This window comes from Pithys albifrons, chromosome 28 (genome assembly GCF_047495875.1).
Source record: "Pithys albifrons albifrons isolate INPA30051 chromosome 28, PitAlb_v1, whole genome shotgun sequence".
Lineage (NCBI taxonomy): Eukaryota > Metazoa > Chordata > Aves > Passeriformes > Thamnophilidae > Pithys > Pithys albifrons.
The window spans coordinates 5,515,665-5,537,936 of NC_092485.1; the positions used below are offsets into that span (position 1 = coordinate 5,515,665).

The 22,272-nt window shown below is 54.8% G+C and overlaps 1 protein-coding gene across 4 annotated transcripts in view; it reads right to left on the reverse strand.

Moving 5' to 3' along the window:
• Positions 1-1,057: 1,057 nt before the first annotated feature.
• ATP2B4 (ATPase plasma membrane Ca2+ transporting 4) overlaps positions 1,058-22,272 on the reverse strand; it is a 44,938-nt gene continuing 23,723 nt past the window's right edge. For 2 of the 4 annotated variants that reach the window (XM_071578810.1, XM_071578811.1), the window contains exons 4-21: positions 21,966-22,223; positions 20,985-21,110; positions 20,594-20,719; positions 18,850-18,885; positions 17,116-17,277; positions 16,794-17,008; positions 16,460-16,702; positions 16,109-16,350; positions 15,621-15,855; positions 14,926-15,105; positions 14,605-14,692; positions 14,377-14,483; positions 12,803-12,994; positions 12,301-12,514; positions 11,679-11,890; positions 11,095-11,202; positions 10,610-10,792; positions 1,058-4,624 (exon numbers count right to left, since the gene is read on the reverse strand). In XM_071578810.1, the coding sequence (XP_071434911.1) occupies positions 4,319-4,624; positions 10,610-10,792; positions 11,095-11,202; positions 11,679-11,890; positions 12,301-12,514; positions 12,803-12,994; positions 14,377-14,483; positions 14,605-14,692; positions 14,926-15,105; positions 15,621-15,855; positions 16,109-16,350; positions 16,460-16,702; positions 16,794-17,008; positions 17,116-17,277; positions 18,850-18,885; positions 20,594-20,719; positions 20,985-21,110; positions 21,966-22,223 (3,233 nt within the window). In that variant the 3' untranslated portion in view covers positions 1,058-4,318. Of the gene's footprint in view, positions 4,625-8,434; positions 8,628-10,609; positions 10,793-11,094; positions 11,203-11,678; positions 11,891-12,300; positions 12,515-12,802; positions 12,995-14,376; positions 14,484-14,604; positions 14,693-14,925; positions 15,106-15,620; positions 15,856-16,108; positions 16,351-16,459; positions 16,703-16,793; positions 17,009-17,115; positions 17,278-18,849; positions 18,886-20,593; positions 20,720-20,984; positions 21,111-21,965; positions 22,224-22,272 lie in introns of all 4 variants that reach the window. The other 2 variants (XM_071578813.1, XM_071578812.1) reach the window with 2 other exon arrangements.

The window sequence follows — 22,272 nt, forward strand, 5'->3', positions numbered from 1 at the left end:
AGAGATTAATATCAAAATGCAATACAGATCAGGTGCACTTTAAGCTGGACTTTAGGATATGGCAAACACACCAGGGTACATATTGCTTTGAAACCACCATTTTTTTGTTGTTTAATGTCATGCATACCACATAATATTCAGTCTTTTCTTTTGTATTTTTTCCTGTTTTTATACAAAAATACCAGTGCTTATTATACTTAGTTACTGGAAAAGAAAAACTCGGCTCTGCGTGCCCTCTCCAACAGAAAGCTTTGCTGTGAGAGAGCTGGATAAATATATATACACACACATAAATGTTGATTTCATACTGTATATATATATATATTTATTGAAGGGGAGGAAATAAACTAAAGGCAGTTTTAGCCATGGGCTTTGCTGGGGGAAAATTAGGAGTTTGGCAAGTGGGAGAAGAGCAGGGGATGCTGGAGAGGAGGAACCAGGTGCCAACCCCACCTGTTTGGGTGGTTCTGTTTGGGGCAGGAGCAGGAGAGAGGGGTCCCCACAGCCCCAAGGGGAGAGCTGAGGCTGCAGGGGGTGTTTTAGGGATTCTGTGCCCCATGTCCATGAACTCGGAGGGGCTGATGGAGCAGGAAGTGATGCAGGACCAGGTGCCCTCCCAGGGACTTCATGTGGTCCCAGGATAACAGGACTTGGCAATGGCACCTTGGAAATGCCCTCCCTGGATTTGGGATGGGGCTTTTCCAGTGGCCCCACTGTGTCACCCCCAGGAGCTGGGGCTGAGCATTACAGGCCACGGACTCCTGGTGGAGGGAAAGCCAAAGGCCGCCCATGCTAAAATTTGGTTTAGTTTTTTTCCTTCTTGAGATTGTTTCCAAAATTTCCCTCGAAGCTTATTGCACAAAACCTCTGAAGATGAAGTAAAACCCCCTGTGCAAATCAGAAAGGAAACCTCAGCACAGAAAGCAAACGCCTCGAGCTGCCTGGCCAGCAACGCACACAGGGCGTGGTGGGATGTCTTTGGTACCAATCCACCAATTTATTCCACAGAAAAATCCACCACCAGAGACCCTCCTGGGAGTAAGAACTGGATGCAAAATTATGTTCAGAGTGTTTTAATAACAAAGCATTCCAAGGCAAGTTAACACGGATCACAGGGTATGACTTCGGTTCCTGTCGGGCACTGTCCCCGTGCGCGCTCGTGGCAGTTCAAACAAAGCAAAACAAAGTCATAATAATAATATTTATAGATATTTATAGAGATCTCCCCCAGTCAAGGCATGTTGCAGAGAGTCCCCAAAAGTTCGTGCCGCCGACCATGCCTTTTGGAGCACCAATCTCCCCCAAATCTTTTGTAATGTCCTCAATAACTTAAGCCAAGAGTCAGCTGCTGCCAGTATATCACTGAAACTAAAAAACAAAATAAAATACTTTACAGGAAATTTGTATGCACAAGAAACGTTTATACTTGAAGCAACCAGCCATACCAACATAATTTATATATATATATATATATATAAAAAAACCCCATTTGTGTCATCCAACTAACATCTAGTAGAAAGATGGCTGCTCAGAGAAAAGGAAGCTGACTGGCATCCGATGGCTGAATTAATTAATCCATGGAATTAATTACCTGTCCCTCGGCCCTGCCGTCACAGTCACACGCCGGTGCAGCCGCGGGACTCGAGATTTATTTATTTACTTTTCTTTAAACAAAATACATATGGCTGACGTAAAAATATCAGTTTCTGACCTAAAGAAAACTAGATTTTTTTTTTGCATAATATTTATATATAATTATTTCTCCCCCTCCTAATATGGAAACTAGAACGACAAAAATAGAGCAACTAAAGAACGACCAGACCCTTGTGGTAACCTGCCAGTCACAGATTTCTGGGAGTGACTTTGAGAGCCTCCAAACTTGGCTTTTTGTTGGTTTAAGTCTTTTTTTTTTATTTTTTAAACAGGTCTGAGGTATTAAAAAAATATCAAAAGAAAAAAAAAATCGGTGCACCCCCCAAAAGTATAAGTATTTAATAAATATTTATGTAAGCTTGTAAGAACACCATCTTTTTTTTTTTGGTTTTTTTTCCAAGTATTTAAAATAGAAAAAGTGATTTTTTTTTAAGCAATGTCACCTTTAAGCAGAGAACCAAACCCCACAACCACCCCTTTTAGTCTTTCCTGTCACTGCTCGTGTTTAACCCAAGAACCCCCCCCAGCCCCTGGTCCTGCCCAAGGTGGATTCTGGGGAGGGAAGGAGGAGAGGGGAGGGCAGTGATGGGCAGAGGGTTGACACTGCATGTGCAATCGAGATGGGCAGTGGTGGCAATTTGTTCTTGCAGTTGGCAGTGTAAGAGCTCAGCCTTCAGCCCCCGCCAGCCCCGAGCAGGACACGCGGCAGGGGCAACTTTCCTCACTACCTGGGGCAGGAATGGGGCGACCTCGTCCTTCCCTCCTCCCACCCCAGGGAAGGGCCGAGTCAGTGCTGGGCTGGAAACAAAACAAAGACACTTGGTTTGTGTTGTGGTTTAAGGAACACTTGTTTCTTGGCAAAGTACTGGGCCCTGGCGTGGCAGGAGGTGCTGCAGGCAGTGCTCGGAGAAGGCACGGGAGATTCTGCTGTGCGTTCTGAAAGGAAAGGAGAGAAGGAACCAGCCCAGCCCAGCCTGGCCCTGAACCCTCCCTGCTCCCAGGGGTGGGGCTGGGCAAAGAGGATCTTGGACAGCCACTTACAACCACGTTCTCTCTGCTTCTGACCAAGCCAAACGGGATGAAGGAGGGAGGGAAGGCAGCAGAGCTTCCTCCAGGCCGGTGCCACAGCCAGGGCAGCACCAGCAGGAGCCCACGGGGAGGGGACTCAGCCCAAGCAAAGCAAATCCTGCCTCCTGCTCAGAGCCAAGGGTCACCAGAGGGGCAGTTCAGAGCCAACCGGGGCCTCTGCTCCAAAAACTCAGGACTGTCCCTAAATGGTTCCAGGAGAGGGAGGTGAGGCAGGACACAAGGTGAAGAGATGACCTCCAAAAAGGCAGCAAGTGAGGCTGAGCCTCCAACAGCACCTTCCCTGGAAGACCTGCAGTCACCCAAGCAACTGCCACCTCTGCTGGCAAAGCAGCTCCAGAAAGCTGAGGCTCCTCCATCAGCCATGGAGCCTCCCCCAGTTCCACTGGATGGTGAGACAACCTGATTCATCCCTTCTGTGATTTGGGAGTTGGCCCACAGTGCTCTCAGTGACCCGATGCCTGTTCTCTGTTCAGCCTGGGAAAGCTTTTGGTGGGCACAGCTGGAGCATCCTCTGAGGTTCCTCAGCAGTTCCCTGGAGCTGCTGCTCCAAGGCTGAAGGATTATTTAACCCAACAGCACAGAAAAGCCAGAATGGGCAGAAATCCCTCTGTTCTTCATGGCAGGAGCCCTAAAACCTTGGCAGAGCTCTCACCAAGAGTTTCACACCTGATCAAGAGCCCCCAGGAAGGAGCCACATTTCTCACAACTGTGGGGTTTTTTTCCACCCCCTTTTCACTGCCAGTTCACCTCCACCTTTGCAGAAAATCAGAATCTTTTCCATCCAGCAAAGTTACAGCCAAGGAACCTCCATTCCTCATCTACCAAATAGGAAACAGAGAGAAAAGTGTGTGTGGACACACAGAGGAGGAGCTGGAAAGGTCAGGTACCATTTTTCAAGGTGGAAGACTGGTGTACATCCCTGTATCTCTCAACCTGTGAGTAAACACCTTCCTCTGGCTGGGAGTTGTTGTTTATTCCTTAATTTTCACACTGGAGTGCTGACTGCCCCCACTTCCCACTGCAAAAGTTCCTGGGGGCAAATCCCACGAGCAAAGAACAGACCCCAACATTAGAAGAAAACCCTAAAAACCACAAGTGGAAAAAAAATAAAAATAAAAGTCACAAGTGCAGCCCAGCCCCCGGGCTGAGGGCAGGCCTGTAAGACTACAACAATTTGAATTTCCTTTGATCATGCATTTTGTAAAGTGAAAACCCCTGACAGAGGCCTGGAGCCCAACTCTTGGAGAGGAAAAGAACCTGGCTGCTTCACCTGGGCGAGTACCACTGAAAAGGAGGGATGGAGATGCACAAAGTTTTGGCTGAGCCTCTCTCCCAACACCCAGCATCGTGGTACTCTAGTTCCCACTGCTAAATAATGGTAAAAAAAAATAAAATAACAAAACAAAGGGAAAAAAAAAACCCCAACAAGTAAACCCCCCCCTAAAAGACCCAAATGATATACGTATGAGCAGTTTGACACGAGGGGACCGCAGGGTGTGAGCAGTTACTGGTGCCGATGTCACACCGGGCGAGGGGCCGAGGTGGAGGAGCAGGAGGAGGGGTCCAAGTTCCGAGGTCAAACTGATGTCTCCAAGCTGTGGAAGGGGCTCTCGGGCTCGGGGATGGTGAGCTCAGCTCGGTCGCTGTCCACTGCATTGTTGTTCCTGTTGAGGGCTGGTGGCCCACCCAGGCTGCCCCCTCCGCGCTTCGCGAGTCCGTCACTCTCGGGGTCGTCTTCAGCGCCGTCAGGGAATGGTGTTCGAGGCTCGTCTTCCTCCAGGATGAACTCTGGGTGAGTCATGAAGTTATGGATGGAGCTTCTGGATTCGGGTTTCTCGAGGCCTTCGTACAAGGAGCTACGGAACGCATTCACCACCTTGATCTGCCGGAGGGGAGCGGGGATAGAAGAGAGGGGTCAGGGACGGCTCTGAGAGGCCACAGCGCCCGGGGGAGAGCCAAAATAAAGAGTAAAGACACGGTAAAACAAAAAGCACGACCACGACAACAAGTCACCACCACTGAACACACAGCTGAGTCAAACTGAGAGGTCTATGGTGAACTAGGAGGGCCAACATGGATCAGACTCAGGCACTGGGAGTGTGATGGGGGATCGACCGACTATGGGGCGACTTCAGAAGCTGCAAGAAAAGACACAGAACGACTGAACCCCCCCAGACCACTCCGAATGAAGGGAAGCCAAAATGCATTAGTTGTCATTACGTGTGCACACGCGTTTCGTGGGGATGGACGAGGACAACAAGGTGGAACTACGACTCAAAAAAGAGGTGGGTTAGACAAACAGCAGGTTCACTTCCAGGCAAAACACTACCGTGGGAGCCATGGGTGTGTTTGGTCTAGTTCATTTCTACACCTATGGAAAGGAATGGGCTTTAAAAAGGTGTCGCCAACTTTCCAAGCCCATGGGAAGCACCAGATCCAAGTGGATGTCATGATCAGTAAACCAGACCCAGCTAAACATGCATGAAGGAAGCCAGATCCGTGTGAGTTTTCCCTCACAGCTGCAGCTCTGGATCCTTCCCTACACCAATAGGCTAAAGGAGACCAGGGGTTTCCAAAGGCACCTGAGTCTGTTGGATGCTCTGCATGAAAACCACTTGCTTTGCTCTGAATCCCACCCATGCTCCTGGGAAACCCATGGGGAAGCTCCACCAAAAGCCAACATGTTACAAGCAGGAGATCCAGAGCCTGGTTTGGACAACCAAGGAATGCCTCTACCACCTCTACTGCACTGGAAGGGAGAGGTCTGGAAAAAAGCCCGAATGGTGGCTTGCAGTGGATTCACTGCTCCCTCCAAACCCTCTGGAAAATCAGCCTTGAACCCCTCCAGGGCTTCCCCTCCCTTGCCACAGTCTCAGCACACACAGCACCCACCAAACCAGACCAGAGAAGTTACTCAAAGAGCCTCATGCCTGGAACCCTGGAAGTTTTACCTGCAAGGTGCTCCAGAGCTTCCCTCTCCCAGGGGATGCCCTTCTGAGTCTGCTCTACACCTGGCTCAGAGTGATGGTGCTGCAGGGCAGCAAGGTGGCATCCCCTGGCACAGGCTCAGCACATCCCAGCTGGAAACAACCCCCCAGCTCTTGCACACACACACATGGACCAGCACACACAGTGCTGGAGACACTGATGAGGAGATGAGTGTGGGCCAGGTACTCCTGATGGTGGAGCTCCAGCTGCCCTGCAAAAATGGAAGGTTGATGTAGCTGGAAATGGAAATTCAGAGCTGGGTTTGCTGCACTAATGACATGTGAGACCCTGAGTAGAGTCAGTATGAACACACAGGACCACACAGGCCACCCAGATTGACAACCTCTCACATCATCAGCATCTTGAGAACAGCACCTGCAATCCCTGACCCCTAAAATGCAGGGTGCAAAACTCACTAGATCAACTATAACCAACCCAAACGAGCCAAGAAGAGTCCAGTGACTGCCAAAGCAATGAGGTGGTTAGTCCAGTACAGGCTCCAAGGTAGGAGCAGCTCCCCAGGAGCTCTCCCTGCCTCACCACCTCAAGCATTGAAGCCCAGCCTGTCTCTACCCCCTCACTGCCTGCAGCTCCACTGAGGAGCTTCTGCTGCAGCTTTCCTCAGATTTTCCTACTTTAACCATCTCTGTCAGCAACTGCTGTGAAATTAATTCAGCTGTTCCCTTGTCAAAGGAACAGAACAGCGAGGAAATGTGTTCTGAATGAGCCAGGCAGTGCAAACAAAACCAAAACCCTCCCCACCCAAGCTGGAAGCCCACCTCCCTCCCTGCTCACGCCCCCTCTCCACCTGGAACCTTCACACAACCTCCAGGCTTGGAATTTACTCTCATTTCACACCATCTCTGCAGCACCACAATGTGCTGGGCAAACCCCACTGCTCACATGGAGATGGGAACAACATCCCATCAGCTCCACTGCTGACCCCTGGCTCCCCCACTCCAGACCAGAACTCCCCAGGAGAGCAGCTCAGCTCTGCAAACCATCTCCTGAGGTCACTCCTTCCCTCTCCACCACCCCAGGAGGGACAGAGCAGCGAGGTCCAGCCCTGGCCAACTCATCCACAGGAGAGCAGTGGGAGGCAGAGGGACACCATGGATCTGTGTGGAGGGAAGAGGCGCTTTGGGAGAGAGAGAAGCAGCAGAGGGAAATAGAGAAGTCCAGGCAGAAAACAGAGGGAGACTTAGAGACCTGAGTTAGCTCCTGGTGGAGTTTGCTGCCTGGAAGGGCACGATCTATCCAGATTATCTATTCCCTTGCTGCCAATCTGGGAGAAAATTAATGCTCAGTCTGCAAAAAACCTGCATTTTGGTCTTGCCCCCCAGGCCCACTACTCTGAGCCCCCCTAAGCAGGTTTTTTTCCATTAGAGAGTCTCAGTGGTGCCCAGATGCAGCTGGGAGCAGAAAAGCAGCTGTGCTGCTTCAGAAACATTGGGGTTAAACACAATCAAATCCAAGCACCAGAGTCAGCTAAATAGAGAGAAAACAAAATTATCCAAAATTCTCTCTCCTCCCCCACAGTGCATAAACAGTGGAGACTGAAAGCTATTCAGAAAGTCACTGAGGGTATTTCTTTAATAAGAGGAGAACACGGAAAGTGACTGTGCAATAAAAAAGCCAATTACCAAGGAGAGACACACAACCTACTCCCAGCCTGGCACAGCCTGCAGAGAGACTCACGTTCACGTGCTCCCAACCCCAACACACAGCTCAGGATGAGCACAGAGAGGGGCTCTGCACCAGAGAGGAATTATTCTGGCCTGGAAACCCACTGCTGGATCCAGGATCCAGGTTTCCCACTGGCAAAAATCAGTGGGCCATGGTTTCCATCCCGTTTGCATGCAGAGTTGTGTGTCTGCACACACTGAGAACCAGCGTGTGCAGGACCAGGTGGGCACTGAGGCTGAGGATGGTCTGGCTGCCAGGGGAGCAGGAGCCCCAGGGCAGCACAGGGCACACTCAGCTCTGCCCCACATGCCATGCAAGTCCCCAGGTGGGACACAGAGGCTGCTTGCTTACAAACCAGCTCTGAACCAGGGGAGCGACCCCAAGGTGTCACCACAGGCCAGCTGAGCCACAGTAAGGGCTGTTCACAGGCACCATCCAACCTCCCACCCGTGGCAGGAGCAAATCCTGCTCCTCACACCCCCTTACCACGGCTCAGCCAGCCCTGCAGCACACTGGGGGAAGGTCCCAATGGCCACTCTGCCTCCAAACACATTTACAGCTGCAGGAAAGCAATGCCTCTGCCCATCCCTGCCCTCCTGGGGCACCCCAGGGACGGGCAGAGCCACAGTGGAAAGAACCAGCAGAATTTGGGTTTAGTGTCGCCCTTCTCACAGCAATGCTTTTGTTGCCCATGAACACACAAGGTTCTTTGAACAAGAACTGCCAATTTTTGCACCCCTCAGGAGGGTGGACTCATATGTCAGCCCTGCAAAGGAGGAGAAGAGGTAAAACCAGAAGAAGCAACAAGGAATGGGGGGGAAGGACCAAAATGGTTGTTAAAAGATGCAACAGCATAAAAACTACATTTTTTTTTTCAATGCTTTCCCGCCCCATCCTTCATGTTGGGAATCAGTGTGCAAGTCAAGGTTTAGAGGGAGAGAGATCAGGCTGGGTTAGGTTGGTGCAGGTGCTCTCTGTGGTTATTAGAAGTCATGCATTGTAATAGACTATCACTCACTGCCCGCAGGAGGAGATGCAGCAGCAGCAGCAACAGCAGAAGTGGTGGGAGTGGAATTGACGGAGGAAAGAGCTACATGGGTTGGGCTAGAAACATTTTTTACATCGTGGTGCTGGCTCACGATGGAAGGCTGTCTCCTGAGGGCTCCCTGCAAAGAGGAGGCGCCGGTCTGGAATGTGTAAACTACGTCCATCTGCAAAGAACCAGAGAGTGAGATAGCGGCGCCCGGCCAGGGCCAGGGACAGGGGAGGGTGAGGGGAGCAGGGAGGTCGGGCAGACACACAGACAGGAAGGAAGGAGGAGGAGGATGGACAGGAGGGGAGGAGGGAGGAGAGAGCCCCCACCCCTGAACCCACAGCGGGTTTGGCTCATGTTTCAGGGAGCAGAGAAATCACCTTCAGCCTCTGTCCCTCCCAGGGGAGTGAGAGGAGCAGGATTTATCCCACCACCACCACCAGAGAGCCCGTGATGGGAGGGAGTGACAGAGGAAACACCTTGAGTTATCCCAGCAATCTGCAGGAGGAGCAGAGGAAGAGAGAGGGTGGGCAGAGGTGTGAGCTGGCAGCCGGTGGTCCAGAAAACTGCACTGGGAAAGGGTTTGTGGTCCCTCAGCCCTGTGGGATGTTCAGCTGCAGGGGCTGAATCCTGGGACACACCATGTGCCTCCAGGTGAAGATGTTTCAGCCCCTCTTCCAGGCTCAGGAGCAGAGCTGAAGGGGGCAGGAATGCAGCAAGAAGCATCCTTGGTGGTGGGGCCACAGTCTGTGGATGTGCTCTGAGGCTGGAGAAACCAGGCAGGATCCAGGTGCCACCTTGGCTTCCCAGACACTTTGCAGCTGGAGTGCCCCCAGCCCTGTGCAGGCAGCACAGTCCTGTGCCACCCCAGCTCCTGGGGCAGGGACACCCCTCTGGCTCACACTGGAGGCATTTTACACACAGCTTTGCTCCTTCCCCAGTGTGATGTCCCTCCTTTCTGCAGTGCCCCAGCCTGGGCTGTGGGGAGGAGCCCTGTGCTCTCCTTCAGACAGTGGGGACAGAAGCCCCCAGATGCTCAGGTTGGACCTGCCTGCTCTGCTCTGGGCACCACAGCAAGAAGGGAATCCTTAGGAGACTCCAGGATGTGCATCCAGGAGCATTTCTCATGTTGCAAGGGCAAGAGCTCATCTCAGCCCAGGCCCACCACACCTGCACCTGGGAGGCTCCAGGCTCACCTGGCTGCTGGCACTGCAGCCCTTTGCACCTACCAGGCCTCCAGCACACCTGGAGCTCCCAGCACCTCCTTCATGGGAGGGAACCACTGGTTTCCAGCACTGCCCAGGCTCCCCAGAGAGCCTGCTTGCCCCTCACTGCTCACAACGAGCAGGGAGTCAAGACTGAACCTCACCTTGGAACATCAAGGAATGTCTCCTAGAGGAGAAGGGAAGTCACCATGTCACAGCCTGGCTGCTGTGCTCCCCACCCCTGTCTCTGGGCCTTTTGGTTCTCTCTGTTTGTCAGAGGGACAGAGAGGAGGCCCAAAGGTCACCCAGCAGCCCTGCCCAGTCTGGGGCAAAAAAAAAAACCTTTTGGGGAAAAAAGAGAGTCAGAGGAAAACAACTGATGTAAAAAGCATATTAAGAGAGAGATTGTTCTCCCTTTCTGTGCTGTGGGGCCAAGAGCTCCAGGTAAGGAGACAGAGAGCTGGCACAGAAGGGTGGCTGTCAAAGGACAGAGCAGCCAAGGAGTGAGACCAGGGAGGGTCTCCTGCAGAGTGAGCCCTCCTGGGCACATTCGCCACTGGGAACAGCATCCCAGCAGTGACCAAGAGCAGCTCCAGTGCTGACCCACTGCATGACAGAGCCTGGATGGCTCCATGGACCCCTCAGAGCTTCCAAGAAACCTCCTCTTCTGCACAAGATGCCCAGCAGTGGCACATCCAGCCTCCTGCAGACCACAGGACACTGCTCTGCATCAGAACAGCTTCCCCCCACCCCAAGATGTCCTGAAAGCCAGACTTGCCCTGGTTCCCCAACCAGGACAAACCCAGAAAGGCACAGGTGGTGGGAGAGGTCTAGCCCAGGAGGTGATGGCATCCTCCGGGCAGCAGCAGTCACCTCTTTCCAGAAAGATCCCCTGGAGACAAAGAAAGAGAAAGAGAGAAGGAAGAGCCCCCCAGCCCCTGGAGCCCCCCTGTACCTGTGTCTGTATCCTGTTGAGACCCCTGAACCACAGGATCTGCCCACGCCGGAGCTCCATCTCAGCGTGGTCAATCTCATCCACGTCTTCAGGCAGCTCCTCCTCTGGGATCTCCTCCTTGGTGATGCCATGCCCAGCTTCCTTCAGGAACTTCAGGTGGCTGGTTGGGACAGTGCAGATCAGCTGGGGAGAGACAGGGAGAGCAGCTGCTTAGCCTGAGGCCATGGGAGCAGGACCCACCAGCCCAGGGGAGCAGGAGCTGAGAGACATGGGAGTGCAGCCAAGACTTGTCCCTGGTGGATGTGTCCCTCTGCAAGCAGGGTGGGAGTGAGGAGTGGATTGGCAACATCCCCTCCTCACTGCGGGTGTGGGATGGAGCACCCACCCCTTCCAAGGCTGCCTTAAACAAGCACTGGGGAGAACAAGGGCAGGAAGGCAGCAGGGAGGGGAAGACACAGGGGCAGGTTTTTGAGATTGGCTCTTACCTGGCCCCACAGGAGCTCCCCAACTCCAATAAAAATACACCAGAACCACTGGCTCAGGGTGAGCCCAGAGCAGCTGAATGGCTTTCCACCAAACTCCACAATGATGATCTACAGCACAGGAGAGAAAAGTCACGCACTGGGGAGCTCCAAGGGCTGCACAGCACAGCCATGGCATGGGAAGGTCCTCTCAGGCCACACAGCTTTTCCCTCCTTCCTGGGGTTACAAGAGGAACAAGGACCTCACATCTAGGCTGGGAACTTTATGGGACACTCAAGGCACTGCCTGGCACCTCCCAACACACTCTAGACCTCAAATCATAGAATGGTTTGGGTTGAAAGGGATCGTAAACACCACCCAGTCTGAACTCCCTGCCATGGAGCAGGGACACCTTCTACTAGACCAAGTTGCTTAGACCTCCACCCAACCTGGGCCTAAACACTTCCAGGGATGGCTCAGGTTTTGTGTCACTGAGAAGCTTCTGGAGAAGAACCAGGGGCCAGACCAGAGCTGTGGGCAGTGACTGCAGCACACGAGCCCCTCCCAGCCCCACCACGTTATTCCCACGCTGCCCCTGCAGCTTCACCTGAGCTGCAAAGGTGCCCAGCACCACGGTGCAGAAGATGGGGTTGCGGTAGATGGACTCAAAGACGTTCCTCTCGCCGTGGATCTTGCGGGCGTTGATCTCGTTGAACAGCTGCATCATGACGAAGGTGTTGAAGACGATGGTGTAGTGCTCGGTGGGGGGGGAGTGCAGAGGGGCATTCCGGCCACTGTCGATGTCAAAAAACCTCTCCCCTGAGCAGACAAGGGGGTTTGGGGAGGGAGAGAGAGGAGAGGATGAGATCCTGCTCCTTATTTCTGCTCTGCGCTGGTGGAGGTGGGAATTACAATCCCAGGAATTACCATCACTAAAGATCACTTGACCCAGTGGAGTCCCCTGTGCCACACCCACTGAACCCTAATTTCCTTAAAAATGTTGAAAGGTTAAAACTGTCTGTGTATCCGGAGGCCTCTAGAGAAGATTCCTCTCAATATCACCCCTCTGCTTCCCAACCATCACTAAACAAGCTCCATCCTGGCCAGCGTGAGGTCACTGAGTGCCAGCTGAGAACAAGGGGCCCCTTGGAAAGGAATGCTGGACTGTAGGCAGGGCTGGGACTCTGCCTTTCCTTTTCCCCCACCATTCCTGGGGGCTCAAAGCTCACCTGCAAAGAGCAGCGTGAAGATGATGGTGAGCTGGTACACGGCGTGGCCCAGGATGTTCTTCATCATGGTGCGGGAGATGAGCGGCTTGTTGCGGCCGTAGGGCTTGCGCAGCAGCAGAGACTCAGATGGGGGCTCTGTGGCCAGGGCTAAGGAGGCGAAGGTGTCCATGATCAGGTTCACCCACAGCATCTGGACAGCCTTCAGGGGAGAGTCCTGCAGAGAGAAGAGTGGGGAGAACACGTCACACCACCGAAACCACCCTCTTTTCCCTCCTTATTTCGCAGGAGCCTCTGCTCTCCTCCTGAAACCCTCTATAGAACAGCACTTGGATATTTAACACCTTGCTAAAAAAACTCCCAAACATGGCTCATTTACTCAAAGCTCCCTACATGGGCTCACAAGGCTCCAGCCAGCACCTGGCTCCAGCTCACAGTGCACAGAAAGCCTGTTAGAACCTCCAGGTGCCTTGCCCCGCTCCCTGCCGAGCCCAGCGCTCCATACCTGGGTAATGCAGGCGCCCGTGAAGGCCACGATGACAGCCACGACATTCACAGTCAGCTGGAACTGCAGGAACTTGGAGATGCTGTCGTAGACGTTGCGGCCCCACATCACGGCCTTGACGATGCTGGTGAAGTTGTCGTCCGTGAGGATGATGTCCGAGGCCTCCTTGGCCACGTCCGTGCCTGCGATGCCCTTGGGGAGCAGGGAAAAGCGGTGGGGTGAGTCATGGAGTGAGCTCCACGCTCGCTGTCTGCCTGGCTCTGCTTCTTCCCAGAAACAGCCCCAAGAGGAAAATCCAAGGGAGCCAGAGGAGCCGGTGCCAGCCCGTGTTCGGCAGCGGCTGCGCCAACGCTCAAGAGAGAGCAGAGCTCCAAGGCAGCAAAGCCTTCAATGACAGACAGTGGCTCAGCTCCAGAGCTCTGAGTCAGCCCACCTTTCCAGTCTGTCCCTGTGCATGTCCCAGACAGGGCCATGGTGGGGCAAACCTGGAAAACAGCTTCCTCCTCATGCCAGGGAACATGGGCATCTCAAGCTGGGAATCTCTGCTGCAAGCAAGGGTTGGGATCCCAAAAGAAGCAGAGCTCAGCAGTGTCAAGTTCCAGTGCTTTCTGCCCCAGCCAGGGTGACAGCAGCCCCACAGCCTCCCAAAAATCACCGGCAGCATCTCCAAGGACTGGGGATGCAGGATGGGCACTGGGCTCGCTGTGATTCCCACCGCGGGCACACCGAGGCGCTCGCCTTGCACTAATTAAATGCACCAAAGCGATGTCCATAATGAGCCAATTCCCTGATGCTTTCCCAGAGAAACTCTTGGGATTTGTCACATCCCATCCCATCTCAGATGGGAACTCCCAGGCTGTTGCAGGCCATGAGCTCCAGAGGCACCGTCTCCTACTTTCTACTGTTCATCCTAAAGGCTCCAGAATTTCTCCTGGATATTCAACACATTCCTAAAAAGACTCCCCAAAAATTTCTCACTTGCTCAAAGCTCCCTACATGAGCTCACAAGGCTCCACCCAGCACCTGACTCCTGCTCACATCTCTAAACTTAAACAATCCACAGAAAACCTGTTAAAAACAACAGGTTTATTTTTCTGCTTCTTTCAGACAGGGCAAAAAAAGCAGAAACCCAGGGGATCAGAGTTGTCCACTGTAAATAAATTCCCAAAGCCAGTGCCAGCACTCTGCTTGGAGCTGGGGTGAAGAACTGCAGGGACAAACTGAGTCACTGGACTCTCACAGCTGTCCTGGACCCCCCAGTTCAGACATGGGGTCAGGCAGGTCCCTACTCTGGGGGCTCTGGCAAGTGCTGGGTCACCTTCAGCCAACATGGTCCTTCCAGGTGGGACAGAGCCCATTCCTAAGCCAGGTTCCCAGGGAATTGCTTCCCAGTCTCATGCTAACAGGCCTATACAATACATGAACATTAAATCAAACCTCCAAAGAAAGTTTCTTTCTTAGTTTTTAAGCCATTCTGTAGATTTGGAAAGGAGTTTCACCAGTGTTGGGAATAACCAAGTGAGCCACTAGTTTCTCATCCCAGGGAGCAAAGGAAAACCACAGCCCCTCCATACCATGGCAAACCCAACATCTGCTTTCTTCAAGGCTGGGCCATCGTTGGTCCCGTCCCCGGTCACGGCCACCACCTGCCTCTGGTCACCAACGGTGCTGTCGATAATCCCTGAAGCAGAGACAGGCAGTGCAGAGAAATTAAACCCTGAGAACAAGCTCCCAGCATGGATTATGCTGGAAAAGCACTCCAGAAGAGCAAGAGGAGCCACTCTGGGAGAGGCAGCACTCACCTTTCACCAGTGTGTGCTTGTCAGTGGGGGAGGAGCGGGCAAGGACCCGCAGCTTGGGCCAGATCTTGTCCAGCTGCTCCTGTTCCACCTGGGGGACAAAAACAGGTGAGAAAGGGAAGTGACCCCTCTGGAATCTTCTGCCCCACCAGAGAGCAAACCCCAACTGGGACAGGACAGCACCTTCACCCAAAGCACCTGGACACACTGTCTGGCTGGGTGAGCATTCCAGCAGCTACAATTATCCAAGGAGAGGAGGAAAACCCAGTGGGATCCAGGCCACCCACACCCACTGCAGAGCAGGGCCCAGGGCTGCTCTCCCACCTCTCCCTTCTCGTTGCGGATGAGCCGGTTGAACTCCTTCCCCTCCAGGCACAGGAAGTCCTCCCCTGGCAGCAGGATGCCACACTTGGTGGCGATGGCACGGGCAGTGTTGATGTTGTCCCCTGTCACCATCCGGACGGTGATCCCCGCACGCTGGCACTTTAGGATGGCATCTGGCACCTGGGGACAAGGACAGAGTTGGGGGGCAAACAGGCAGAGTGCTCAGCTTGGCACTGGGCATCCCAGGAGCCAGGCAGCAACTCTCACAGCCTTCCTAAAAGGATCTGGAAAGGGCTCTGATGGGGTGAGGAACCTGCATCCAAGGGGAAGGGAACCTCAGTGCCACTTCCCTGTCACGCCACACCACTGGGTACCAAAGCATGGCCATAAAAACAGGAGCGTTTCATCCCCCTTCCCACCCCACTCCAGCAGCACTAACAGGTTTATCCATTATGGAACACTGGGGGAAGAGGATATTAGTGAGGAATTAGCAAATTGAATCAAGGGCCTCCAGAGCCAGCACAGACAGGGCATCTGTAATGCAATTCCCAGAGCCAGATACTTGGACATCTAATCAGGAAAAGATGCAAGCAAGGCAGGAGCACAGGGGCAAGCTCCAAATGGGAACCCAGAGGCAGGAGCAGGGGGTTGTTGCATTGTCCCAGCTGCCTGCTCGGGCAGAGCAGGGTCAGTACCTCTGGCCGCACAGGGTCCTCTATCCCCACCACGGCGATGCAGGTCAGGTCGGACAGGATCTCGTTCTCGCTGTCCCAGTCGGGCTCAGCGTCCCCAGGGAAGTCCCGGAACGCCAGGCAGATGGTCCTCAGCCCGTGGCAGGCCATGGGCTCTATCACCTTCTTCACCATCTCGTCCCGGTCCTTCACCTTGAACACCCGGGGGTCACCGTTCTTGTCCAGGATCTTGGTGCACCTAAAGACCAGGAGGAGGGTGAGGGTGACCACTGCTGGCACGTTCCCCTGTCACCCCCATCTGCAAAATGGGGGCATCCCCCTGCCCACAACTCCCTCCAGCTGCACCAAAGCCACCCAAAAAGAGTTAGAACACCTTGCAGGGCAGCACCTCCCAACAGTCACCTCCCCTCTCCACCCTTCAGCCCCCAGAGCAGGTCCGTGGGGCAGCGAGAGCCCAAAGCCCACGGGATGGGGAGAGGGGGGACAGTTACTTGCGGAGGATGATCTCGGAGGCTCCCTTGCTGTACATGCGGAAGCCGCCGCTGCTGTTCTTCAGCACGGTGCTCATGGACTTGCGCACAGAGTTGAAGGTGTAGACCTTGTAGAGCTTCTCCTCAGGCACCTCGTTGCGCACAGCCTGGTAGTCCTGCTTCAGGTCCAGCACAAAGCCCAGCAGGGCACACTCCGTCTTGTTCCCCACCTGCCTGGGCAGTCCCCCTTCCTTCTCGGGCGGCTAGAGAGGGGAAAGGAAGGGAAAAGCTTTGCCAAACCTGGGGATGGAGCTGCAGGAGGGCCAGCGCTGAGAAGGCCAGAGGGTGTGAGGTTGTGGTTCTCCAGCTCACCAGGATCTTGGACGTGTAGGCCGAGTTGATGGCGACGCCGTGGACGATGAGGTCGAGGATTTTGGGCAGGATGGCTTCGGGGTCGGGGATCTGGCGGTAGTGGGTGTCCCCCACATAGGCCTGGACCACCGTCATGCGGTTCATGGTGAGCGTGCCCGTCTTGTCCGAGCAGATGGCAGTGGCGTTGCCCATGGTCTCACACGCATCCAAGTGCCTCACAAGGTTGTTGTCCTTCATCATTTTCTGCAACAGGCACCACGACCAGGAAGGTCAGAGCCTGCAGCCTGAACTTCCTCATCACACCCCCAGTGACCCCACAACGCCGCGGTCTCACCTTCACGGAGTAGGCGAGGGAGATGGTGACAGCCAGAGGGAGCCCCTCGGGCACAGCCACCACCAGCACGGTGACACCGATGATGAAGAACTTGACGAAGTACTGGATGTAGATGGGGGTGCACTCGGCCAGCCAGGGCCGCTTCTGCACCCCAAACGTGTCGATCACGAAGTACAGCACCAAGATGATGACAGTGATGGCTGACATGATCAGCCCTGGGGACACACAAGGCAGAGTGGCCGGTGAGGGGACACAGGGGACATGGACAGCCCTTCTCCGCCAGCTCTGGGGTGGTGGCTTGTGCCAGGCCACTGCCACTCACCTGCCTTCCCAATCTGGACTGCCAAGCGTGTGAGCTTCCCCTGCAGCACAGATTTCTCCTTCTTGGGCACCTTCACCTTCTTCTTCTCCTTCTCCTCGTTTTCCACCCCTTCCTGGCTCTTCAGGGGCTGAATTTCTAAGGCCACACCATCCTGAGTTTTAGCTACAGCCCAAGGGCAAAATAAGACACCACGTGTGAATAGGAGAGAGACCAGGAAAACCTGGAGGACACCACTGAGGAAGATGGTGGTGGGAGAGAGAGAAAACCCAGCACAAGAACCACTCCCAACGACACACGCATCCGAGCACATGGAAACTCCGTGTCCCAGGGTCCTGCCTCCTCTCTAAGGGGTAGTTTTCTGTCACCTACCCCAGCCCACAGATAAGGGATGCTCAGAGGTGACACTGGCACCGGTCACACCTCTAAGGCAGCGCTGCCAGAAACCCTCTGGCCAGGTTTCAGTGTGGAGACTGGACTCCCACAGCCTCTAACCCTGCAGCAGACTGGGAGCACTTTGGGCTGATCCCAGAGATGCTCCACTTTCCCCAGGCCCTTGAAGAACATCCCCACTCCCTCCCAGTGCCACCTCTGCAGTGCCCTGTGGGCAGCTCAGCAGGAATCACTTGCCAGGGAAACGACTGAGGGGGTGAGATGGAGGGGATAGTTAGAAATTCAGATGGAGATTGAAGAGGAGGGAACCAGCTCCTTGAATCCCAGCCCTGAGCCATCCACCATGCCTTTAGGACCTGAGACTGCCAGGCTTCCTGTTCCTACAATTGCTCTAGTCCAGCTGAACGCCTGCACTGGGGAAACTGAAGTCTGGAAGTTTTGGAGAGGGGTGGGAAGAGAGTGGGAGCCCTTCTGAGAGGCTCCTCCTCAGCTGTTGGAGCTGGAGGAGCAGCAGTGGCCCCATTGCTGCCCTGGCACCTGTCCCCTCCTGGCTGCTGCTGCTCCATGGCTCGAGACACCCTGGAGCTCAGGCAGCTCCACACTGGACACCTCCACGTTACAACAGACCCGACACGGACAGAACAAGCACCCGGACACAGTCTGACGGGAAGGAGGGAAACTCAAACTGCTGAGAGGAGAGAGAGAGAAAGAGAGAGAGAGAGAGGTGGAGAGAGGTGCAGAAATGGGCTTCCTCCACAGCCTGCAAAGAACAGTGTGAGAAACACTGGTGAGGAGACGCTCACGGAGTCGAGGCCATGGGAGGAGAAGGTGCAACCGTCATGCTGGCCAGGCCCTGTGGGACATTTCACCTGGGAACACCAGGAAGGGATCTCCATCTCTCCCCCAGCCATGTCCAAACACAAACCCTGGGAAAAAGCAGCATCTGACGGGCATAAGGGCTTCAGAGCCACCAAATCACTGCTGTGACTTGTGTCAACATGGATGAAGCTTGCCCCGAGGAAGGGATGCTCTGCCAAAGGTCCGGGCTGCTGAAGAGCCCTGTCCTTACTGCACAGGGACTTTTCCCTACTCAGGGACAACGTGGCCATGGGGGAGGCTGGTCAGGTTCATCCCAGCATGCACAGCCCCGTGCTGGGGTGCCGGGGGGCACCACAATACTGTGCCAGGGCCACCGGCCACAGGACCATTGCACCCTCTCCCAGGACAACGAGGCGAGAGTCCCGCCGGAGCAGCAAAGAGCACAGACTGATGAGAAGAAGGAAGGAAGGAGGAATGCTCAGTAGTTAGTGTGGTGCTGGTTCAAAGGATGGAGAGGCTGGTTACCTTTGTTGCGGTTTTCAGGGGCTCCACTTTTTTTACCTGTTCAAAGACAGAAAGGGTGGGGGGCTGAGCACATGGACCCACGTTCACCACCGGGCTGGTGGGGCAGCCTGGGATCAGCCCTGCTCCAAGGAGCTGCTCCAGTGGCATCCGTGCCCCGGGCTCAGCGCCCGCAGTCACCCTCCAGATACCACACGTGCCTTGGTCCACAGCTCACGGCACTGGGAGGCTCCACAGCTCCCTGGCTCCCTCAGGCACCCCATCCCCAAGGATTCACACTTCCCCACCTGTAAAGCACCTGTCACAACCCCCATCAGTGCCTCGGGGGTGCCAGCGGTGCCTCAGACCTTCGAGGACAAGAAATCAGAGAGCAGCTTGACTCGCAGCAGCTCCGGGTCCCTTCCTCCCACTGCCATCGTCTGCAGGAGGATCCACAAGGGAGGCACAGACCTGTCTCCCACCATGGGCAGCACTAGACCCATAGCAGGGGATTCTGACCCCCAAAGTCTGTGGTGGGCAGGGTGTGCACACAGGGGTCCCTGATGGGGAGCACAGGGCGGCTGCCTGGAGTTACAAGGGGTTCATACATCCCATCATTCCCCAGTTCCACACTGGGGATGAGCTGGTGAGACCCCCTGGCCCACTCTGCTCCCAGATCCAGGTTTGCTGTGGGGCTGAGTGACAGAGTTTGAAGGCTCAGAAAGCACCAAGCACTGCTGCCCAGATGACCAGGGAGCTGCTGCTCAGCTCCCACAGCAGTGCCATTCCCATTCCACCTCATCCTCCCACCTCCAAGCTGGCAGCTAAACCCCAGGAGCTCCACAGCCCCCAGACCCCAGAGATCTGAGAGAGCAGAGCTGGAGGAACCCAGCACACCCAGCCCAGAGCTGGAACGGCTGCCAGGAGAGCCTGGGAAGCCTCTCCCTGCCTGGCATCGCCTCCCAGGAAGGGCTCCCTGGCACAGGGATGCCTGAGCAGCCCACAGTGCCAGCCAGCAGCTCCCTCCTGCCAGCTCCTTGCATCTCGTGGCTGCTCCTGGTGAGCCCAAACCTGCTGAGCAGGGGATCAGGGACATGGGAGAACAGGAGCTTCCCAAGCCTGGCTTGTACCAGTGCTGGTATTGGAGCTGGCACAGAGCAAAGCAATAAGCAGCAGGAAAGCATTCGAGTCTCAGCACGATCAGGAACACCTCAGCCTGCCTGGCTGCTCTCCCACCCCATCACAAAACCCCTCCCCTTCCTCCTGGTATCTTCTGCCTCGACTCCTTTCCCAGGGAGCTCAGGGAATGCCAGCAGAGATCCTCCGCCAAGTCCTCAAGGTTCTGGATGAGCCACCAACACCCTGTGGACAACCAAGACTCACCTTCCCCCACAGGTGAGCAATGAACACCACGGGGCAGCACTACTGGCCACTTTTCCCTCTGATCCTCGACCCCTCCCAACCCACAGCTCCAGGCTGGATCCAGCCAGGGAAGAGAGAGCTGGAGCCATGTCCAAAAAAGCTGGGGAGCAGAGCCTGGGAGCACAGGGGGCTTTCCTCAGGCAGCACCAGCCCCACACTGTGGGTGAAGGGGCACAGGGAGGGACTCTCTCAACCCCAAGAGCTCACCATACCTGCCTGGGCCACGGGCACTAACACACAACTGCAGCCCAGGGATGTGGAGCTTGTGGCACACTGGTGGTACTTCCCAGGAGAAGGAGAGAGGCCAACAAGGGAGGGAAAAGGCAGGTTCAGTGGATCTCCTTACCTTTCTTCACTTTCTTCTCCTCGTCTCCTTCTCCCGCACCCAAGAGAGTGAAGATGATTCCTGTCTGGGAGTTGATACCCACGGCAGTCACCACCATTCTGCCAGAGCCCTCCATCACGTGGGTACCTGCGCAGCAGGAAGGTCATGGTGAGACAGGTGGGACAGGTAAGACAGGCAATTCCCACCTCATATAAGCATAGAATGGTTTGGGTTGGAAGGGACCTTAAAGCTCATCCAGTTCCACCCTCCTACCATAGGCAGGGACACCTTTCACTAGACCAGGCTGATCCAAGCCTTGTCCAACCTGGCCTTGAACTCCTCCCCAACACTGGGATTCAGGACCAACCATCCCAGCCTTTCATCCACTCCACTGGAACCACAGGACCCTCACCTGACAGCAGCATGGGGTCTTTGTCCATGGATTTCTTGACTTGGTCTGACTCCCCGGTCAGCGAGCTCTCATCTATTTTCAGGTCATTGCCCTGGATCAGGATCCCATCCGCTGGCAAGAGATCACCTGGAAGAGGAGCAAAGAGGGGGATCAGCCCAGCCCAGCCCAGGCAGCCACTGCTCACCTCTGCCTGCCCCATCCCATGGGAAGGCTTCAAAAGGATCCAAAACTCAGCCTCAGACCAAAGCTGAGGGAGGAGAAGCAGCAGGTGGGTTTTAAGACAGACAGGTACAGTAAGATGATATCATCCAATAGCTCCAAAATTCTCACTGAGGCATGGAAAGATTCACTGTGCTGATTTTGCTCAATCAGACAGTGCTTTCCTATCTAGTTTTAATAAATCAACACCAGATCCTTCCCAAAGCCTCCTGATACATCCAAACCATTACAGGATCCCATTCAACCTGAGGAGGAAAAAAGCCCCAAGGAAAAACAAACTTGATGTTGGGTCAGTCTCCTTCCTGACAGGAGCTGCATGGGATGAATATTCCCCCTGGTAAACAAGGAGCAGGACCTAATTTAGTCCACAAGCTGCATCTCCTTGCTGAGGAAATATTCACCAGCATCTGTTGGCCAAGGAAATATTCACCAACAAGGACATGGTTGGGAAAATGAACCATTTTTGAGACCAGCAGGTCACTAAAGCAGCCCAAAGCTGTGCACAGAGCCTGGCTTAGCTCTGCCAGCCCAACTGCAGGTGGGCCAGAGACAAGGTGAGCTGGAGCTGCATCACCTCCATTGGAGCAACCCCCATCACCCTGGGGGCTGTAAGAGAGTAACTGGAGGAGCCAACGCTTCCCCTCAGGGCAAAAGGGCTGGAGAAGCAGAGGAGGAATTGCTGGGTTTCTGAGGGGGAGAAACAGACCCCAGCCACCCCCAAGGGGAGGGACAGACCCCCAGCCACCACCCCCCTCAACTCACCGTACTTGATCTGCGCGATGTCTCCCACCACGATCTCGGCCACGGGGATCTGGATCACCTGCCCTTTGCGGATCACCGTGAACTTCTGCTCCTGCTCGATGCGGCTCTGGAGGCCCCGGAATTGCTTCTCCTTGCTCCAGTCATTGAAGGCAGTCACCAGCACCACGATGATCACGGAGAACAGGATAGCTGCACCCTCGATCCAGCCGGCCTGAGACTCGCCCTCGTCCTCCACGCCGCCTGTCGACTGCCCACACACTGCCCAGGGGAGAAGGCTGGTTGGCACACCCAGACACATTTGCACACC